Raw genomic sequence first — 20,916 nt, forward strand, 5'->3', positions numbered from 1 at the left:
GGGTTCCCATCCCAGGCTGTAGCACTGACACTGTAGTTTTAGCTGTGGTGCTCTCCTGAGAGGTGCTCGTTAGGTTGCACTTGCTGCTCTGCTGCTGTGAGCTCCCAGGAGGGTTGTATTCCTTTAGATGCAGTGCTTACACACCAGGCTCACACCCTTGGTGGAGAAGCACGTGTAATGATTGGGTGCTCACAGATGACTGTTTGCTTGCAGAGGTTGCGCCTACTGTGTGGGGCTTGCACATCTTTAGTGACTGTGCTGCTGAAACTACCACCTCGTGGTTCTTATACAAACCTGGATGCTTTGAAGCCAGTAGATGCTTGTGTGTGGACAATCAGGGAATGCAGAGTTATTATTCAATTCAAGAAGCTGAGCTAACAGGGTCTCTCCTGATATATGTGGGACACTGGGATTTGAACTCATGACCATATACTTATAAGCCCCTACTTTTTTGTTGTTGTTGTTGTTGTTTTGTTTTTTGGGTCATACCCAGAGATGCTCAGGGGTTATCCTGGCTCTGTATTCAGTAACTACTCCTGGCTGTTAAGCCCCCACTTTTAAGGTACTATTCCACCAGGATCTGGACTTCTAGATCTTGATAGTCTCTGTCTTTAAGGTTCCTTCCATACTGATGTCACTAATTAACTTCTGGTTCTCTTTCTAGCAGTTTTTACTTAATGTTGATCCCCTGTCTCCTTAAGAGTCTGCCTTCTGCCACAGAAACTGCCTCAGCTTCTGGGCTCACCAGAGCTCAGTGAGCAGTCAGGCCTCCCTTGACAAAGTCCACCTCAAGAGGCCTGGAGTGGCCGGGGGTATATGGGAGGGGTGCCAGGCCTCTCTCTCTAGTCCCTTCTTCCTCAAATAGAAAGTGCCTCAGGATCTGAATGTTCTGGAGAATGCATTGCAGGAAACACTTGGGTATGCAGATTAGCAGTCCTGGACTATCTGAGAATCCGGAGTCTTTCCACAGAATGCAAACAGGCAAATTTAATAATTGCTAGGAGTTTGGGGACTTTATTTCTTTATTACCTATCTGGCTACCTATTTGTTTATCCCCCTGACATACCCAGCTGTGCTCAGTGCTAACTCCTGGCTCTGTGCTGAGGACCATGAGTGATGTTGGGAATTCAAACCAGGGTTGGCTGTATGCAAGGCAAGTTCATTAACCCCTGAACTATCTTTTCAGCCCCCATTTTTGGGGTGGGGAGGTTTAGGCTAAACCTGGCAGAACTCCTGTGTTCAGGAGTGACCCCTGGTGGTGCCAGTTTAGGGAGTTCCTTTGAACCCCATATCTCTGAATTTTCTAGAGGTTTGTAACCCAAACTAAAAAATATCATCCAGAGCCAACTCTCCATTTCCTCTGCTAAGTGGCCACCCCACAGCTTAACAGAGTCCAGAGAAAAACGAGTTCAGATTCTTATTCCTGTATTCCCATTGCCTCTACTGAACCTGAGCCTTCTACCGAAGTTAGACACTATTAGTGCTATTTATTTTCAGACACTATTACTATACATGGGATGGTATTATGAGGAAGGGAAAGTGGTCCAGCTCTACACAGCTCCCAGGAATTTCAAGTTCAGTTGTTCGGTGAGATCTGATGAGACTGTTCATACCATGTTCTAACTGGGCTGTGGTCCATAAAGGAGAAGGGAAACACTGTCCCACTTCCAACTCCTCGCCCCAGGTCAGACAGGTGAAGTAAATAATGTGGTAGGGAGAGAGAGAACCTCAGGGAGTATAGGCTTCTCAGAAAAGGCCTTTGCTCCAGAAAGAGACCACAGGGGAGACAAACGCTTGAAGTTGGAATCCCTGGGAGCAAATGGGAGAGCAAGTGTCGAGGTTTGTGTAGTCCCAGACTCTAGGTCCTATTTCCTGGCCCCTGAAAATAGATATGATTAATGGAATGCTTGAGTGGGGAAGGTGGAGAAGACAGTTCTCATCTCTCCATCTGCTTAGGGCCTGCTTTCAGATCTAGAGTTGCAGGACTGGAAAGATGGTAGAGATGCTGATGCGTTTGCCTTTCACAGGTCTGACTCTTGTTCATCCCTTGCTCTGCATGTCACCACTGAAGCATAGGGCCAGGAGTAAGCACTGAGCACAGGATATGGCCCCACACCAAAATTAACAAACAAACAAAAAGACCTAGAAAGGCAAATCTAGGTTCTTACTTTTTACAGCTCTTAAGTTCATATTGTTAAGCTGCTCAACCAGACTAATTCTGTGGACCCTGGTTTGGTGGAACAAAGCCTTGAAAACTGAAGGGGCCAGAGAGTTCTTAAAATTGATTGCTTGAGGGAATACTGCTCGCTCACACACACACACACACACACACACACACACACACACACATATACACACACTGCATGGACTTCTGAGCATTGCCAGGAATGATCGCCAGGGACTGCCAAAGAGTCTGGACTTGTCCTGATCTATTTTTTTGTTTGTTTAGGTAGATAATATCAACCTGGCTATATCAATTCTTTGATTATAGCAGTATTGCTGTAAAAGTGTGGCGGGCTAGAGAATATCACTAGAGCCAGTACCCAACCTGGTGGAAGGGCTCAGAGTGGATTTTGGAGAACTCCCGGGCCTAAGAGTGAGAGGCAGAGCATGTGTTAGTGAGAATAAACGAAGCTGAGGTCAGGTTTGAAATGTGAGTTTACGATGTCTCAGTATCAGACTTCATGGTATCTTTGAGAAGTTCCTTTGGTTTGGGGGATGTGGAGCACAGGGACGGTAAGTGGGCTGGAGATTTCGGGCTTCTCTGCTTTCCAAACAGCAGCCCGTGCCCTCCCCAGGGGAAATGTGGAAGCTGACCAACCTGAGGGGCTGACTTTGGTTTTCACCATTTCTTGCATAGGAACAAGTTGTCCTGTCTTAATAGTGCCCTAGAGGTGGGTTGGGGCCCTCGCTCAGGCTGGGCTGGACCCATGGTGTACATGCCAAGGAAAGAATGGATGACATTTCTTTTAGAGAACCTCAATACTGTGGGAAAAGACCAAAAGAGTGGGAGTTGAGGGGCTGGAGCGATAGCACAGCGGGTAGGGCTTTTGCCTTGAACGCAGACTACCCGGGTTCGATTCCCAGCATCCCATAGGGTCCCCTGAGCACCGCCAGAAGTAATTCCTGAGTGCAGAGGCAGGAGTAACCCCTGTGCAGTGCCGGGTGTGACCCAAAAAGAAAAACAAAAAGAGTAGGAGTGGTGAGGGGAGCTGCTTCTGAGACTCCTGTCACCCCACAGGTGTTCCTTCTTAAGTGGGCCATCACCCCAGCACCTTCTTAGTGTATCCCAGGGGTAGGTAGGGTATGTTTTACCACAGGGGCAGCTAAAAAGAAAGGAAAGTCTTTATTGGCAAGAGAACAGTTTACAAATTGAGACAGCTTGGCCAGACCAGGCAGAGGAGCCAGCTTTAGAAAGCGGGAGTCAGGTTCTATGGTAAGTAAAATTAGGTGCTATCGCTGCACACTTAGGAGGTTTTCCAGGAAATATCATGCAATTTATGAGGGACAGTGAGCATGTATAGTTGAGGAACATAATAATGAACATAATAATGAACAGTAAATAATCTTGCATACTTAGGTATTTGCTCGAGCGGGCACCAGTAACATCTCCATTGTAAGACTTGTTGCTACATTTAGGTATATCCTATGTACTGGAATTAGGGGAGAAATGATATGGAGGCAGGGATTTTTCATGTGATGAGGACTAGATCAATAAGAGTTACGTTGCAGTTTTCACTGATCACCTTTGCCCCACCAGGAGTTTGGGGCTTAACCTGTACAAAAGCATTTGTTAGGTTCTACCTTAATCCAATCAAAGCCAATAGAATGTAGCAGTATGACTGTTCCATTGTACTCTTCACCAAGCCACACCTCCAGCCATTGTTTTGCTTCCTTAATCACTAGGAATTCTTCTCAGGTTTTTTGTTTTTGTCTTGGGTTTTTTTTTTTTTCTGGGAGGCAGCAGGGAGGACACATCCAGCAGTGCTCATGGCTTACTCCTGGATCTGTGCTCACATGGTTCTGGGAGGGACCAAATGTAGTGCCAGGAATGCAATAGCAGTAGATTGCAAGCAAAGCAAACACCTCACCCCCTGTATTATCTCTCCAGCACCTTCTTTGTTTTGATGAGAAAGAAAGGGTGGGCAGCTGGGGTAATAAAAGCTTGATGGCAGGTACCAAACCCTCTCCCCACTTCCTTATGGTGAATAGTGCCCACATAGTTCGGGCTTGGTTGGTGGAACCAGTAGCAAAGGAGAGAAAGCAGCAGGGATTGCTCTGATGGAGAACAACTGGTTCTCCTCCCTGTGGGTGAATAAGAATGAAATCTGAGATTCCCTGCTATGGCCTTTAGGAGCATGGAGACCCTCTGCAGAGAGAAATGGCTCCTGCTTCAGAAACACCTTCCAAGGGGATTATCTAGAGAAAGGTGCATTTCTAAATCTGAAGTGGTTTTCACAAACACTCTCGGGAAAGAAGCAGGGGTGCACTCATTTCTGCCGGTTCTGCCTTCCCACTTCACTTAAGGCCAAAGACGGGCCAGAGGCCAGGACACTGGTTCTGTGGGAAAATGTGGTTTGGGCTGCTTGAAACTTGGTCCCCCCACCTGACAGGAAGGAAACTTAACACCCAGTCTGCCTCCTGCCTATGGAGAAGGCAGGATTCCCTTTGCCTTCTTTGGAAGGTGCGACTGCAGGAAAAGAAAGATTAATCAACCCAATGGTCATTTTGACTCCATAGCAAGGGAGGAAGACCAGAGCCTCCGGTACTCTGTGGCCCGTGGACTAGGGACCGCGTGCTCTAAGTGACTACACAGGGTGGTCAGTCGTGAGAACCTGTGAATACATACGCGTACACATACATGCAGAGACAGGAGTTATCTTCTTATTGAAATGTCCTCTCGGATGTAGCAATTGTACAGCCTGTGGGGCTTTTCTTGCCTTGCACACAGCCAATCTGGGTCTAATCGCTGGTACCCCAGATGACCTCCTCGAGCACCTCCAGGAGTGATCCCTGAATGCACTGAATGCAGAGCCAGGAGTAATAAGCCCTGAGTACCATCAGATGTGGGCCCCAACCAATCAAACACACAAAAGAAGTATCCTTTATTCTCCCTTTTGTTGTGATAGCAAGATTGCACAGGCTTGCCAGACCCAGAGCCTCACACTTGCAAAGCTTGTTTTCCCTCACTGAGTCACATACCTGGCCTTTGTAGCATACTACTTCTCTTTGTTTCCTGGGGTCGCACCCAGATGTGCTGAGGGGCTACTCCTGACTTAGTGTTCAGAGGACCAGGTGGTGCCAGGAATTGAACGCTGAGCCGTACACATGCAAGGCATGTGCTCTACTGCCGAGCCACATTCCTGGCCCCACGTTGTGCTTTTTGTGCAGTACTTCGCAAACTTTCCCAGATGAAAAAGCAAATTTTATTGTGGTTTTCAGTTGACCGTCCAACAATATGTTTGTGTTACTGCCTGCCAATGTTGCTGCAATGTCAGAGAGCCGTAAACATTTCTAAATGCTCCTGGCCTTTTTCCTCTGTTGCATCACTTAACAGCAACAGCCCATCGACCATACCAAGTACACTTTGTCCCCCTTAGTCCTGGCAGGCAGGTCTGCCAGACTTCAAACACGTGCACCTAGCCAGGGGCTAAACAGCGGCAGCAAGCCCGCCCGCCTCCTTCTAGGGACATGGACACTGACCACCTGGGGGCCAGTCAGGTTTTTGTTGCATGCTCTGCTGTATGAGGAAACCACAGGCATGTTAGAATGAGAAGTTGATGTTTAATTATCAAAGGCCAAGAAAACCACACATCAGCATCAAGTTCAAACATTAATTGGGGAGCCATGAAGATAGAGCTTCAGTTCTTGCTCTTTGAAGAAGTTTATTATGTAAGAACTGCTTTGAATCTCTAATCATTTTTATGTTTTTTTTTTGTTTTTTTTCTTTTTGGGTCACACCCGGCGATACACAGGGGTTATTCCTGACTCATAAACTCAGGAATTACTCCTGGTGGTGCTCGGGGGACCATATGGGATGTTGGGAATGGAACCCGGGTTGACCAACTGCGTGCGTGCAAGGCAAACGCCCTACCTGCTGTGCTATTGCTCCAGCCCCTAATCTAATCATTTTTAAAGAGAAGATAATTCCATGCCTGTAAAACAACACATTCCATATACACTTCTTTGCATATACACATAACTGTTAAGATTGGAGCGGGGAGAAGGGATTGTGTAATGAAGGGCTATTAACCCGGATCATCTAAGCATTAGGTCTTCTGAGAAAACAAGCTGCTTCCATTTAACCCTGAGAGGCTCCATTTTTATTTATTTTGCTTTTTTTTTTTTCAGTGTTTGGGCACTGCTCCTGTTTCAGTGCTCAAGAGTCACTCCTGATGGTACTCAGGGAACCATATGCAGTGCTGGATCAAACAGGAATCTGCCACAAATGCCTCGTCAGCTATATTATCTCCCCCTGTGCTATCTCTAAGGCCCCTTCTGATAGCCTTTAAAGATCATTGAACTGGAGATAACCAAGTGAGGTCATGAAGATAACTTTGACGTTCAATTCTTGAGCTAAATTTGTTTGATGCTCTTGAGACTGAAAGTAAAATTGAAAACTCTACAGCTGGAGAGATAACACAGTGGGCTAGGCACCTATCTTGCACATAAACCCACATGAGATCCCTGGCACCATATATTGTCTCCCAAGCACTACCAGAAGTGATCCCTTATTGTAGCCAAGTATGGGCCCCAAAATCACCACCCCTAGACCAAAAACTTCTTTATAAAAAAGGAGAATCAGGATAATAGCAAATTGGTCAAAGAAATACCCTTTTTCTCATTCAATAATATAACAAAACTTTCAATAATAAAATTAAAATTTCAACAGTAAAACAAACTGAAATGAGATAAACAGGGAATAACTCCAGGAAATCCTTTCTTCTCTGCCAACTGCTTTGGAAGAGCATTGCCTTTGTCTGCAAAATGCCAAAAAAGCACAAAGCTAGCATTTTCTCCTAAAAGCAACCAGAGCAGTCAATAATTGCACAAGTGGAGTTTACCACTTTGTTTTAAGTCTGAATACTCAGACCTGATAAAAGCAGCTCTATCTTGAGGGGGAAGCTAGAATTATGGGCAAGGGGAAAATTTTTTTTATAAAATTTCATGACAGGAAAACTAAGCAGGAGAAACAAGTATGTATGCAAACAGTTCAGCAACTATTTTTTAAGTCTTTTTTATATTTTGTTTTAGTTTCTTGGCCACCCCTGACAATGCTCAGGGTCCTGCACTCAGAGCTCACTCTTGGCAGGGTTCGGAGAACCACATGGGGAGCCAGGGTTCAAACCTAGCTTGTCTGTGTGTAAGGCAAGTGCCCTACCCGATATACTATCTTTCCAGCCCCCAATTTTTTAAGCCTAGTGTGACCATTAAAATGGATTTTTTTTTTTTGCTTTTTGGGTCACACCCGGCAATGCACAGGGGTTATTCCTGGCTCTGCACTCAGGATTACCCCTGGAAGTGCTCAGGGAACCATATGGGATGCTGGGGATCAAACCTGGGTTGGCCGTGTGCAAGGCAAACGCCCTACCCACTGTGCTATCACTCCGGCCCCCCAAAAAATGGGTAGTTTCTTGGGGGCTGGAGTGATATTTTTGTTGAGAAGAATGAACTACCAGTGCCAAGAAATGGCTCACAGGGCTAGACCGCATGCAGAAGCCCCAGGTTTGATCCTCTCTGTGCTGTTGGGTGTGCTCCCACCCCTCAGAAAAAGACAACTGTTTAATATGTTCCTGTAGGGCTTATGTAGGCAGATGCTTGTACATTCTCTTTTCTGAGGGTTTTTTTTTTTTTTTTGAGAAGGGGGCGCTGCATCTAGAGGTACTCAGGGCTTACTCCTGGCTCTGTGCTCAGGGATTACTCCTGGTGGTGCTGGTGATCAAAGCCAAGTTGGCCATGTTCAAGGCAAGTGCCCTACCTGCTATAGTATCCTTCCAATCTGTTAGTACATTTTAAATTAGTTTACATAGCTAATCAATCTGTCATAACTGAGCAATGATTTTTTTTTTCAGGGGGGTTGGGTTTGGGGCCACACCTAGCAGTGCTCAGGGCTTATTCCTGGCTCTGCACTCAGGAATTACTTCTGGCGGTGCTTGGGGGACTCTATGGGATGCCGGGGAGAGAACCTGAGTTCTCTAACTGTAAGGCAACTAACTGTAAGGCAAGCACCCTAGGCGCTCTACTATAGCTCTGGCCCATAGCAACAATTCTTTTAATAATCCGTATGAATCCAAGTGTAGGTGCCAGGGAAATCTCAAAAGGAGGAACAGCTCCCTTCCTTAGCCTGAGGATGGCAGACAGTGACAAGTGTTTGATCACTCTCATTCTTGTGTCTGTGTCTGTGAGCTGCTTTCCCTGACTGATACCCAGGCACCAGTCCCAAGTAGATGGTAGCATGTTGGATGGCCCAACCCAGTTGCTGCAATCCCAATATTTACATAACTAGCCTCCGCGAGTCCCATAGGGATGGGACTAGCCCAGATGCCTCCCTTCTCAATCCTCTCCTAAGTGGAATCTTGAATCAGCAAGTGGAGCTTGGGAAGGGGATTGAGCAGGTGAGTGTGGGTGAGTTTGAGTTTGAAAATTGCAGGAGGTCTGGTGACTTGCCATGTGAGATTTGAGACTATTATTTATTTATTTATTTATTTATTATTTTATTTTTTTCTTTTTGGGTCACACCCGGCGATGCACAGGGGTTACTCCTGGCTCTGTGCTCAGGAATTACCCCTGGCGGTGCTCAGGGGACCATTGAGACTATTTTTTATAGGACTCACTCAGTGACTGTATCTTAGAAAGATTAACAGATTAAGACTGGTTGAATCCCAGAGCCCTGAACTAGAGGCCACCAGCTCTGGACTTTCAGAGAGTGTCCAGCCCTCTCATTTCTCTATTAGTTTGGATAGCCTTAATTTATTATAAAAGAGAAGCATGGAAATTACTTATGTACTTAAAGATTTCAGTACTTCCACGGAAGCAGCTTCATGGGATGCCATTTCCGTGGTGATTTATTTCAGCCTACAAACTTTCTAAGAACATCACCATCTCTCATAAGAAACAATCCTTGTCCTCTCATAACCCCCATATTCTGGTAGGAGAGCACTGTCTCCAAATTTTACTGAACTGGTTGTATCTCTCCCCACTTTCTTTTAGAGTCAGACCCAACTGCAAGTACTATTGCTGGGAATACTTTTCCTTGAGGTTTTTTTTTGAAGCATACTGTCTCTTTTTGTTGCAGTTTCAACTGTACTTCTTTCCATTAATACTTGATTGAAGAAAGAAGAAAACTTTCTTTTGGGGAAGTGGGTTCCCAGATGCCACTCAGAAAGTTCTGGGGAACCCCTGTGATGATTCTCCCCAACCAGGGTGGCAGTTCAGTGCAAAGGCCCTGTGGTACTGGGGACCACACCCAGAGGACCATACCCAGAGGTGCTCGGGGATCTATGTAAGGTAGGGCACTTGCCTTGTTTTTATTGGTTCTCCTGCCCAAAAAGAAGAAACTTTCTAGATACCTGCCATATGCTAACTTCCATACTCCAGTCATGCTGAGAAACTGGAAGAAAGCGTCTTATTACCAAAGGGACAATTTTGAGGAAAACTTTAGATTTTGCTCTTACCCTGAAAGCAATCAACAGAGAAAACTGAGGCAGGAAGAAAGCATTAAAACTAAGGCCTCCTGCTCTGTTCTTCATTGTGTAGGGAAGCCAGCCTACAGGTTGACTCGTGCCTTGGAGCAGGAAACTAATGTGTGGGCTGGGGCTGGATACCTCCCCTGCTGTCCTCTGCTAAGGCAATGATAGGGCCTTTGACTCTTTCCCACAGCTGAGAGTTGAGCCTTAAAAACTCTCCACTGCAGGGCTGGAGCGATAGCACAGCAGGTAGGGTGTTTGCCTTGCACATGGCCAACCTGGGTTCGATTCTCAGCATCCCATATGGTCCCCCGAGCACTGCCAGGAGTAATTCCTGAGTGCAGAGCCAGGAGTAACCACTGTGCATCACCAGATACAACCCCAAAAGAAAAAGAAAAAAAGAAGAAGAAAAAAAAAACTCCACTGCAATCCAACTGCACTATTCCAAACTCCAGTCTTAGAAGGGGCTGTCAAATTCTCTTCATACTGACATGAAAATGAGGGAAGAACTTCTCCCCCAAATAAAATTTTAAAACGTGGCTCTTTTCAAAAAGAAAAAGTCGAGGTTATCCAGAGCAGAGTCAGCCTCACCGGGAGCTAATTATAGATCAATGGCAATTTTGATTTTCTCTTTTGTCATCAAAACTTAGTCTGTGTCTGTCTTCTCTTCTGATCTTGGTCCAGAGGAAGAAATTGAGCACACAAACAGGTTACGTAACTGTGGTCATTACTCAGTGAATGGAAGAGAGCGTGGTTAGCACATGGGCAGATAATGCCTGAGTCCAAGTTCTTCACATCACTGAGCACTGCCAGTGGAGGGCAGGTGTATCTTCTTCTGACTTCTCGTGAGGAGATGCCTTGCTGCCACCAGGGACGATGTGCCTCAGATGCAGGAGAGGAAAGGGACGGTGAGGAAGTATGAATAAGGGCTAGTCTGAGAAAATGTTTTCAGGGAAGGGAAGGGACAGTTCCATTTAGGACACATGAGGTAGTTAGGATACCTGAGAGAGCTTTATGTGCCCACAGAGGTTTTTCTTGAAGTAGTCCCATGATTTAAATTAGTGTTTCTCCAAGGGGACAGGGTACAACCCAGGATGATGTGGAGGGGGGAGGGAGAAGTAGTAGCCTCCAGTGCAGTTGGGGGACTGCTGTGTTTGCTTAAAAAAATTAGATTGGGGAGGGGCGGGGATGAGGTGTTTTTTTCTCCTGAAAAGGGAAAAATGTAGGTCAAATAAGCTTGGGAATTTCTGATTTAAACAGTTGTTGTTGTGTATGTGGTGTGTGTGTATATGTGTGTGTTGGGGGGGGGGGGGAGAATTGCAGTGAGGGGGCCCTGAGGGCCTTAGAAGGGAGGTGTGATACAAGCTTTTTATTTGTGGGGCCGGGGGGAGGAATGGAGCAGTGGTGGGCATACCCAATGATGCTCAAATGTTACTCCTGCCTCTGCACCCAGGAATTGCTTCTGGTGGTGCTCAGGGGATCATATGGGATTCCGGGGATCGAATCTCAGGTCAGCCATGTGCAAAGCAAGTGCCCTAACCATTACACTATCTCTTTGGCCCCAATATATAGAGACTTTTCTGACCAAAAACCACAGGAGAGAACAGTTACTTCTCTTATCTCCTTATTAATATCACTCACAGAAAGATGAGAAATCTGAGCAGGATTATAAATGATCATGCTTCAGATTGCCTTGGGCATGAAGCAAGGAGCTGAGGGACTAAGATGCTAGTCCAACATCTCCGAGGAGCTAAGGGACTTGGGTAAATGAGAAAAAGGCTAACAAAGAATATCACTACTGAAATCTGAGCTAGAAAAGGAGATTAAGTGAGACGGATTGTAACCAATGTCATATTCAGGACCCACAAGTGAAGAGCAGTTTTCTTAGTAACTTGCTGTGATAACTTTTTAAAGCATTCTGAGCTCCACTGCCAGGCTTGGGATAATATTTACAAATTTGAAGACAGCTTGGGTGCTTAGGAGGCATGTCTCCTGCAGAGAGAGAGATGCAGGAGCCAAGCCCAGTTCTGTGATGCAAATCAGTTACAAAGAATGCTAGAGGGGTAAGGAAGTAAGGCGCTGCTAGCCTTGCATGTGACTGATTCTGCTCCCATCCCCAGTACCACATACCCAAGCTCAGGACTACCAGCAGTCACTCCTGAACAAAAAGCTAGGAATCGCCCCTGAACACTGCTGGGTGTGTGGGTGTGACTCCCAACTCCCCCCATCCCATTGTGGGCAAAAAAAAAAAAAAAAAAGACAAAAGAAAGAGAAGGAAAATTAGTTTGTGGGGAAGAGGTACTTAAATTCTCCAGAATGCGAGAATGTGGCTGGGAGTGTGGCTCAGTGGTAGAACATTTGCCTTGAATGTGTGAGTCCCTGGGTTCAATTCCCAGCACCACATGTCTCCAAGAGCATCAACCCCCACCACCACCACAACCACCACCCCAAGTCCCACTAGCACAGCACTGTGCGGCTCAAAAACCAAAAAGCAAAATGCATTTTCCAGAAATCTGTGCGTGCACTGTGGAGAGAAGGCTGTGAGCATACCACCCTCTAGTGTCTAGAAGAGTCACTGCAGTTTTGTCCGCAAGGCGTAGCCAGAATCTTATCTCTAACAAATATTTATGGTGGTAATCTCTAGAGTCTATTTAGTGGGCCTACTCTTGTTTTGAGCTTGCATATTACTGCCTCTTTATCTGTGGAAATGGGGTGTTAAGGCTTGGCCTGGTTGGAGGCAAGGCTGTGAAGAGTGGGCCGTGGAATTCCCAGTGTCTGGGAAGTTGCCTACTGTACAGCATTGAGAAGGAGAGTGGGCTGTTGTTCCAGACTTAAAACAAAGGCCTTAATCTTTACTTTCAATGTAACCTGTAGCTTAAAATTTTACCCCATTTAGTGTCGGTAAGATAATCAAAAAAGCTGAGTGCATGCAAGGGGCCCAAGTTTGATCTCCAGAACTGCATAGTCTACTCAGCACCTTTGGATGTGGTCTAAAAATAAAAAATTACACACAGTATAATAGAAGCATCTTTACACAGTGGTCCCTGATGTCATACAATATTAGATGTGAGACCAGCAACGTCATTAACAAAAGATTTTTGTGACCTGTCTTGCCTGCTTTTAGGTGGGTCTTTCCTTCCTTCCTTCCTTCCTTCCTTCCTTCCTTCCTTCCTTCCTTCCTTCCTTCCTTCCTTCCTTCCTTCCTTCCTTCCTTCCTTCCTTCCTTCCTTCCCTCCCTCCCTCTTTTCCTTTCTTCCTTTATTCTCTCCTTCCTTCCCTCCCTCTTTTCTTTTCTTCCTTCCTTCCTTCCTTCCTTCCTTCCTTCCTTCCTTCCTTCCTTCCTTCCTTCCTTCCTTCCTTCCCTCCCTCTTTTCTTCCTTTCTTCCCTCCTTCCTTCCTTTCTTCCTTCCTTCCCTCCCTCTTCTTTTCTTTCTTCCCTCCTTCCTTTTTTCCTTCCTTCTTTTCTTCCCTCCTTCCCTCCCTCTTTCTCTCTTTCCTTCCTTCCTTCCCTCCTTCACTCTCTCCTTCCTTCCTTCCTTCCTTCCTTCCTTCCTTCCTTCCTTCCTTCCTTCCTTCCTTCCTTCCTTCCTTCCTTCCTTCCTTCCTTCCTTTCTTCATTCCTTCCTCCCTCTCTCTCTCCCTTCCTCCCTCCTTCCCTCCCTCCTTCCTTCCCCTTGCTCCCATTTAAATTCCGAAGAGATGAAAAGTTGCCTGAAATAGTTTACCCATGTCAGGATGGATTCAACTCTATCATCTACTATCTTAGCAGTGTCTTAAATTTCTGATTCCTTAGCCTCACATAAGGAAGATGGGATAATAATCATAGGGTTGCTGTGAGGGTGACAGGAGGTGTTGTGTGCAAAGAGCAGTTAGGTGAATCTGAGAAGCTGGTCAGTGTCAGCTCATCAGCCTAAGCATTACCACATGGAAACTGGCATCCCTAGAGACTGGAGTTCAAGTTTGCACTGAGCTGTTTCGGTTGAAAGGGCACTGTAGGATAACATTGGGTTTGTCCTTTCAGCCTTGCTGCAGGGAATTTAGCTTACCTTAAAGCAATGTCCTTTCTGTATGGACACAGGAAGACAGTTAATATTATGCTTTGTAACTTGGGAGCTGATTGATCCCAATAATATTTACTCCTGGGCATCTGCTTTCTCACTCAGTTGCCCTTAGTTCCTAGCACCCCAAAAGCACGGTTCTGACAAGGGACTGAATGGATTCAGGGCAAGCTCTGAGCTACCCTGGCATCGAAATGGGCCAGGCCAAAGTGCCACAATAGTCAATTATAAGTTGAGAGCATAGTAATAAACAAATACTGTCATAATCCAAAAGTAACCACGAGACTAGGACCCTGATGGGGTTAGGAAGACTAACCTGGCCTGAGGACTGAGGTCCGGAACATACAGTGAGATGTCCTCAGGAAGAACCAAACTTTATTTTTTTTTATTTATTTTTTAATTAGTGAGTCACAGTGAGGGTACAGTTACAGATTCACACATTTTTGTTCTTGTTTTTCCCTCATGCAATGTTTAAGAGCCCATCCCTCCACCAGTGTCCATTCTCCACCACCAATGAACCCAGTATCCCTCCCACCCCCCCAGTTTGATCCCCCCACCCCACCCCGTCTCTGTGGCGGGGCATTCCAATTTGATATCTCTCTTTTCTTTTGGGTGTTGTGGGAAGAACCAAACTTTAAATCTGATATATCTCTTACTATGTTCATACAGAATGACATTGCTAGAAATATTAGAAATAAATTTACTATAACCATTTAAGTGGATTACTAGCTGAAGAAGGAAGAAAGTGATACACCCTTGTTTGGATCCTTGAGCGAATCTCCTAGTAATCTGGAGTAATCTCCTTAGATGAGATTTTGTTAATCTCCTGGAGAAATAGTCTTACCCTTCTTTGTTGATTTGTTAATGTTCAACCCACCTTTGTGCCACTACCCTATATGATTGCTGTATAAACTAAGATTAAGAGGACTAGAGGCAGAGGCAAGACAGAAAGGCAGAGGTAAGACAGAAGCACAGAGAAGAGACAGAAGCAGAGAGAAGACACAGAGGCAAGACAGAAGATACAGGAGAAGACACAGAAACGGAGAGAAGACACAGAAGCAAGAGAAAAGACAGACAACAGAGACAGAGAGAGGTCAGAAGAGACCAGAGGAGAGATTACAAAGACAGAGACAAAGATAGAGAGACAGACAGAAGAGAGCACAGTGGCACACACAGAAGTGGAGCACAAGGTGAAGCCATCCCAATACAGTCCATACACAGCAGCTCGAGAGAACCGAACGAGAGCGGAGAGAGAGAGAGAGAGAGGGAGAGAGAGAGAGAGAGAGAGAGAGAGAGAGAGAGAGAGAGAGAGAGAGTGCTGCCCGGAGAGCCCATGAGCAACACAACACATCATCACATCACCCCCTCCCATGCGCGCATCGTCTTTATATTTTTTATAGGGCATAACATAGGAAAGGAGAGAACCTCAGACCTCTGTGGTGAGCCTCTGTTGGGTGGGTATTCAACGAGTAGGAACCCTGGGCCTCTGGACTTGATATGCAAGAGCTCAAAGGCATGGACTGTGGTTTGCATCTGATGTTACTAGAGTAGCAGGGTGCTAGCTACCTATAAGAGCATCTAAGGGACACTTTCTGGAGGTGACAATAGTGATGCCTTGCAGTTCTCATATTCACATGGCCTGACTGATAGCTTCTTGCATCACCCCTAGGGAAGGAAAATAGAAGGCTTGCTTTATCTTGGAGAGTTCTGGGGGATATGGAGGGAGCAGGTTTAGGAGTCACACATAACCAGATGTAGCCCTGATTTATCATTTATCTGCTCTCATGGTTTGACCTTGGCCAAATTACTTAACTTCCCAGCCATAGGGTATTCATCTGCACAGTGGGCGGAGGAGACAGCAGGGCTGCTACTGTGGAAAGCCCCCCAAACTGGTGCCTATGGGTGCTATGTGCAGTTCTCAGTCCTTCCTCTTCTTGGCTGCCTTCAAAGAATTAAATCAACAAACACTTGGATGTGGCCTTCAGTGCTTTTCCCCTTTGTCATCAGGAATTCCTAAATATTTGGCAATGACAACAACAACAACAAAAAGCCCTTAATAGACTATATATAATCAGCAGCAGTGGCAGAATTGCTCAGGCTGCTTTTGTGCGTGTGTGAGATAGACCCTTACAAAGCTGTTCATGATTGGATTTCAGTCAAACTGTATTCCAACACCCATCCCTCCACCAGTGTACATTTCCCAGTACCAGTGAAAGATTCTTGAAGGATCCTATGAATCTTCGTAGGATTTCACATGTTAATTTTCAAGTCACACATTGAATCCTATGAAGCATTTAGTAGTGATAAGATAAGAGGCACCTAGAGAGAGGCAGGCTTAAGGACTTGCTGTGTTGAGGACTGAGGAATAAGGGAGTGTATGAAGTACATAAAGAATCAATCTATGGGCCGGAGCGATAGCACAGCGGTAGGGCGTTTGCCTTGCACGCGGCCGACCCAGGTTCGATCCCCGGCATCCCATATGGTCCCCCAAGCACCGCCAGGAGTAATTCCTGAGTGCAGAGCCAGGAGTAACCCCTGAGCATCGCTGGGTGTGACCCAAAAAGAAAAAAAAAAAAAAAGAATCAATCTATGGCACATATGCTGCCAGAGCCCATGTGCTGCTTTCACCCACATGGCCGAGCACATGTGGCGCCTGAGCATATGGTCACCCGCATCTCCCCTCTTGAGTGATGTACTTTCATGCTTTCGTGTCTAATGCTAGAATGTGTGTCGGGGCTCTCTCCGCCCCTGGAGAAGTCCTGTTCTCTCTTGAGTGCATTTCTCTCTCTCTCTCTCTCTCTCTCTCTCTCTCTCTCTCTCTCTCTCTCTCTCTGTCTCTCTCTCTCCCTCTCTCTCTCTCTCCTCTGCCTTCTACACCTTAAAAATACTTAAAAATACTCAAAAAAAAAAAAAGAGTCAGGCTATGGGGCCGAAGCAATAGTAGAGCAGTAGGGCGTTTGCCTTGCACACGACCAATCTTGGTTCAATCTCTGGCATCCCATATGGTTCCCCAAGCACTGCCAGGAGTAATTCCTGAATGCAGAGCCAGGAGTAACCCCTGAGCATCGCTGGGTGTGACCCAAAGCAAAAAAAAAAAAAAAAAAAAAAGAGGCTGCATTTTGAACCTCTGAGAGTGTTCACAGGGGCCTCCAATTCCACCAAATATTTTGGAAGGAAGCATCACTCTGTCTCCAACCTGTCTGGTGAGAAAAACCCTCAGGTTCAGGTGCCAGGGCACCCTCCTGCTTTCCCTGGATGCATTTGCCAGACCAAACAAATCTAAAAATGTTTTTCTTGGACAGAAGCATCTGGTAGAGAAGGTAGTGCTTGAGACCTGGGTACAGTTTCTAAATTGTGCCTGTAGGTGCATATAGCACCCTTTTTTCTTAACCTTGGGCAAAGTGCCATGGCGGGCTGCGGTGAGGTTGGCCATTAGAAGCCACAGTGCTCAGGAGTCCCTCTGACTTCCCTTCAGTCACCATACAAGCTAGCCTAGAAATAGCTGAATGAAACTCCACTCTCATTTTATTTTATTTTTTGGCCTTTGAGCCACATCTGGCAGTGTTCAGGGCTAACTCCTGTTCCGGTGCACAAGGATCACTCCTGGTGATTCTTAGGAACCATATATGCTATTGGGGATTGAATCGGGGTCAGCTATGTGCAAGGAAAAAGCCTTTTTCTTTTGCTTTTTGGCCACACCCGCCAGTACTCAGGAATTACTCAGGGATCACTCTTGGCAGGCTCAGGGGACCATATGGTATGCTGGGGATCAAATCTGGGTCAGTTGCAAGCAATGTAAGTGTCCTACCGACTCCAGCCCTAAAATCTTAACCCCTGTATTATTTCTCCAGTTCTCCACTTTCACTTTAAATGATGAAAAAATATTCAGGATAGAAATTATTGTTCATGCTAAAGGATTTTTTTTCTGTTTTATTTTCTTTAGGAGAACTATCCTATCCCTGAACCAGGCCAGAATGGTAAGCCCTTGGGGGGGTTGTATTTTATATGTTGTGGTGTTCATCCTGCATGTGCTTTGCTGCCTTTTCCTACGTGTTAATATCTTCTCCACTAAAACCTATGCCCATGCTTGTTTTCAGTTTATTGCTCAAAGGTAGAATTGTTTCTCTTCTGTCTTAATGACTGATTTGTGTTATCTTATCATAAACTGCTAAGGGGTTGTCTAGTCCCAACCTCTGCAAAGGGTTGAATCCTCAGGACTCAGTCTGCACTAGACCAGTTCTCGATGAGTGGAGCATCCGAGAAGCATCTGGTTGGTGGGGATGGGAGGGGCTGCTGGTGTCTCCCACTACCCTGATAATCAGGTGCAGAAATGGGTGAGCACACTGGAGCAGGGCTCACGATACCTTTGCTCTATTCCTTCTTGACTCTCACAGTGCTTAAGACCCTGTTGGATTGAGCTAATAAACTCAATCCGGTGGGGTTAACCTGGAAAGTTCATACAGACAGATTCCTGAGGACAGATTTCAACCCCTCCCATCCCCAGAGTCCACTTATTTCTACTCCACAGGACACTGGGGTCAGTATTATTGGGGACTTTACCAGATGCTGCTCAGAAGCTACCCCCAGCTCTGCACTCGAGAATCACTTCCTGCAGTGCTCTGAACACCATGAGGTGCTGGGATCAAACCCAGGCCTGCCTCCCCTCTGCACAACATGCACTCAGCCTGTTGGGCTCTCTTTGGCCGCTAGTCTACAGGACCTTGAATTGAGGCTGCAGGAGCAGAGTGGCTGACAGTCACTCAACTCTCCCTTCACATGTGCTTCCCCCCACCTCAGCTCTCCTCACCCCTCAATTGAAGGAAGCTTCTGTGTGAAAAGAAGATTGAAAGCAGCTTTCCTGCAGGTTCAAAGATCAACTGAGTTATTGACTTGGAGAGAGAAAAACACAGACAATAGCCATTTCTATCATTGGTTAGCAAAGTGATGTATAATTAGGGCTTTTTGTGGTTTCACCACAATACCACGTGAAAGAGGCACCCCATAGTGACCTCAGAGTCACCCATCATTCACCCAGAACACTTGGAGCTGCATCTCTCTACCCCAGGATTTTGCTCCCGCTCTTCCAGTCTCTTGCTATGCTTGGGCTCGAAGGGGGACCCCTAAGGTACATGAGACTGAGGGTTCTTGTTAGTCAAATTTAATTATTTAATACTAATTACAAATTGGTAACTGCAGGACAGGACTCTTTTTTTTTTTTTTTTTTTTGGTTCACACCCGGCGATGCACAGGGGTTACTCCTGGCTCTGCACTCAGGAATCACCCCTGACAGTGCTCAGGGGACCATATGGGATGCTGGGATTCGAACCCGGGTCGGTCGCGTGCAAGGCAAATGCCCTACCCGCTGTGCTATCTCTCCAGCCCCAGGACAGGACTCTTTAAGCTAAATTTCCTAACCCAAAAGATTGTTTCCTATCTGGGATCTCAGGAATTCACTTGTCATTTCATACTCACTTTCCCAAAGCCAAGGACAGATCAGGTCCTCCAGAGCCACACCCAGTGGGTTGCCCGTGGCAAGGGTAACCTGTGAGACAACTGACTGAATAGCAGAGCTGTGGGTCTCTTTGTTTTTTTAAGGCAGGGCCTTTTCTCAGGGAGATTGCTGTGTCATGGTCATTTTGGTCAAAAGAGGCCAGTAATCCTTTATTGCTTTTTTCAGTAAAAGCTCTTGACAGCATCATTATTTTAAATTTGGAAAGTTGACAACAAAAATACCACCAAATCTCGCTTCATTCAAACCTCTGAAGAGAGAATACCAGTTGAAATCTTTGGATGGTTTAAACTAAAGCAGTACTTTTAAAGAAAACAGTAGGCATGAGGAACGAAGCCTGGTACTCACACTAGGTGTTGACACAGCCCCAGATTCTGCCAGTTTTCTCTATAAATAGATAATAATCAGGGCATACTCACCACCCACAATATTTTTCCCCCTGTTCTCTTTTTCATTTTGGAAGCCAAACAGAGCTCAGGGCTGACTCCTGGTTCTGCACTCAGGGATCACTCTCCTGGCAGTGCTCAGGGATCATAGATGATGCCAGGGGGTCAAACTGGGGTTGACCACATGCAAGATAAGTGCCTTAATCTCTGTGTTATCTCTTTTATTGTGTAGTTAATACAATTATTTTTACTAATAACATCTTGGTTTTTTTTTTCAGTGTATCAGGGTTCTCCAGAAAAACAGAGACAGTTTAATTTGTTTTATAGCTTTTTGCATGATATTACACATGTAATACAGAGAAAAGGAAGAGGTTTATTATTTTTGTGTCATGCCGGGATCAAACACAGAACCTCACATATATTAGGAAAGTGTGTGAGCCACACCTCTGGCTCAGTAGATTTGTCTTAAGGAATTGGCTCGCATGAATATGGGGATGAACAAATCTGAAATTTTGTGGGCCCATCAGAGGTCTGGACGTTCAGGTAAAGGTGATAATACTATCTAAAGGAGAATTCCTTCAGTTTCTTAAGGCTTTCAGTTGGTTATGTGAGGTTTTCCCACATTATGGAGGGTAATATACTCAGTGTTGACTGACATATAACATTGTGTTCATTTCAAATATACAATACGTATCACAGTATCACTGTCATCCCATTGTTCATCGATTTGCTCGAGCGGGCACCAGTAACATCTCCATTTGTCCAGCCCTGAGATTTTAGCAGCCTCTCTTTACTCGTCCTTCTGCATTGGAGGCTCTTTCAGGGTCAAGGGATTGAGACCTATCATAGTTACTGTTTTTGGCATATCGAATATGCCATGGGGAGCTTGCCAGACTCTGCCGTGCGAATTAAATTGTTTATTTACTGTCCTTTATTTATTGATGCAAAAGATATTTAATAAGATCCCAGAGTTGGCCAGGGACAGGTGTTCAGAGACAGCAGTGAAAAAAACAAAGCGCCTGCTCCTTTTGACTAGGATTTGATAATAATTTGTATATATTGCAAAATGATCATTCTGGTAAAACTAGTTAAAATGTGCCATGATGCATACCTACAATTTTTTTTATTATGAGAACCTTTTTCTGGGTCATACCTAGTAGTGCTCAGGGGCTATTTCTAGCTTGTTGCTCAGGACCATGTGGTGCCAGGAAAGAACCCAGGCCTCCAGCATGCAAAGCATACTCTAGCTCTTCTAACTCTCCCTAGCCCCACATTTT

The 20,916-nt window shown here is 45.6% G+C and overlaps 1 protein-coding gene across 2 annotated transcripts in view; it reads left to right on the plus strand.

The window, feature by feature from the left end:
• Nucleotides 1-20,916, plus strand: part of SORD (sorbitol dehydrogenase) — a 57,318-nt gene that overhangs the window by 626 nt on the left and 35,776 nt on the right. Inside the window, exons 1-2 of one of the 2 annotated variants that reach the window (XM_055132502.1) lie at nucleotides 14,640-15,116; nucleotides 17,688-17,721. In XM_055132502.1, the coding sequence (XP_054988477.1) occupies nucleotides 15,078-15,116; nucleotides 17,688-17,721 (73 nt within the window). In that variant the 5' untranslated portion in view covers nucleotides 14,640-15,077. Of the gene's footprint in view, nucleotides 1-14,639; nucleotides 15,117-17,687; nucleotides 17,722-20,916 lie in introns of those variants that run through there. The other variant, XM_004609798.2, reaches the window with a different exon arrangement.

Source organism: Sorex araneus, chromosome 3 (genome assembly GCF_027595985.1).
Source record: "Sorex araneus isolate mSorAra2 chromosome 3, mSorAra2.pri, whole genome shotgun sequence".
NCBI classification, from domain to species: Eukaryota; Metazoa; Chordata; class Mammalia; order Eulipotyphla; family Soricidae; genus Sorex; species Sorex araneus.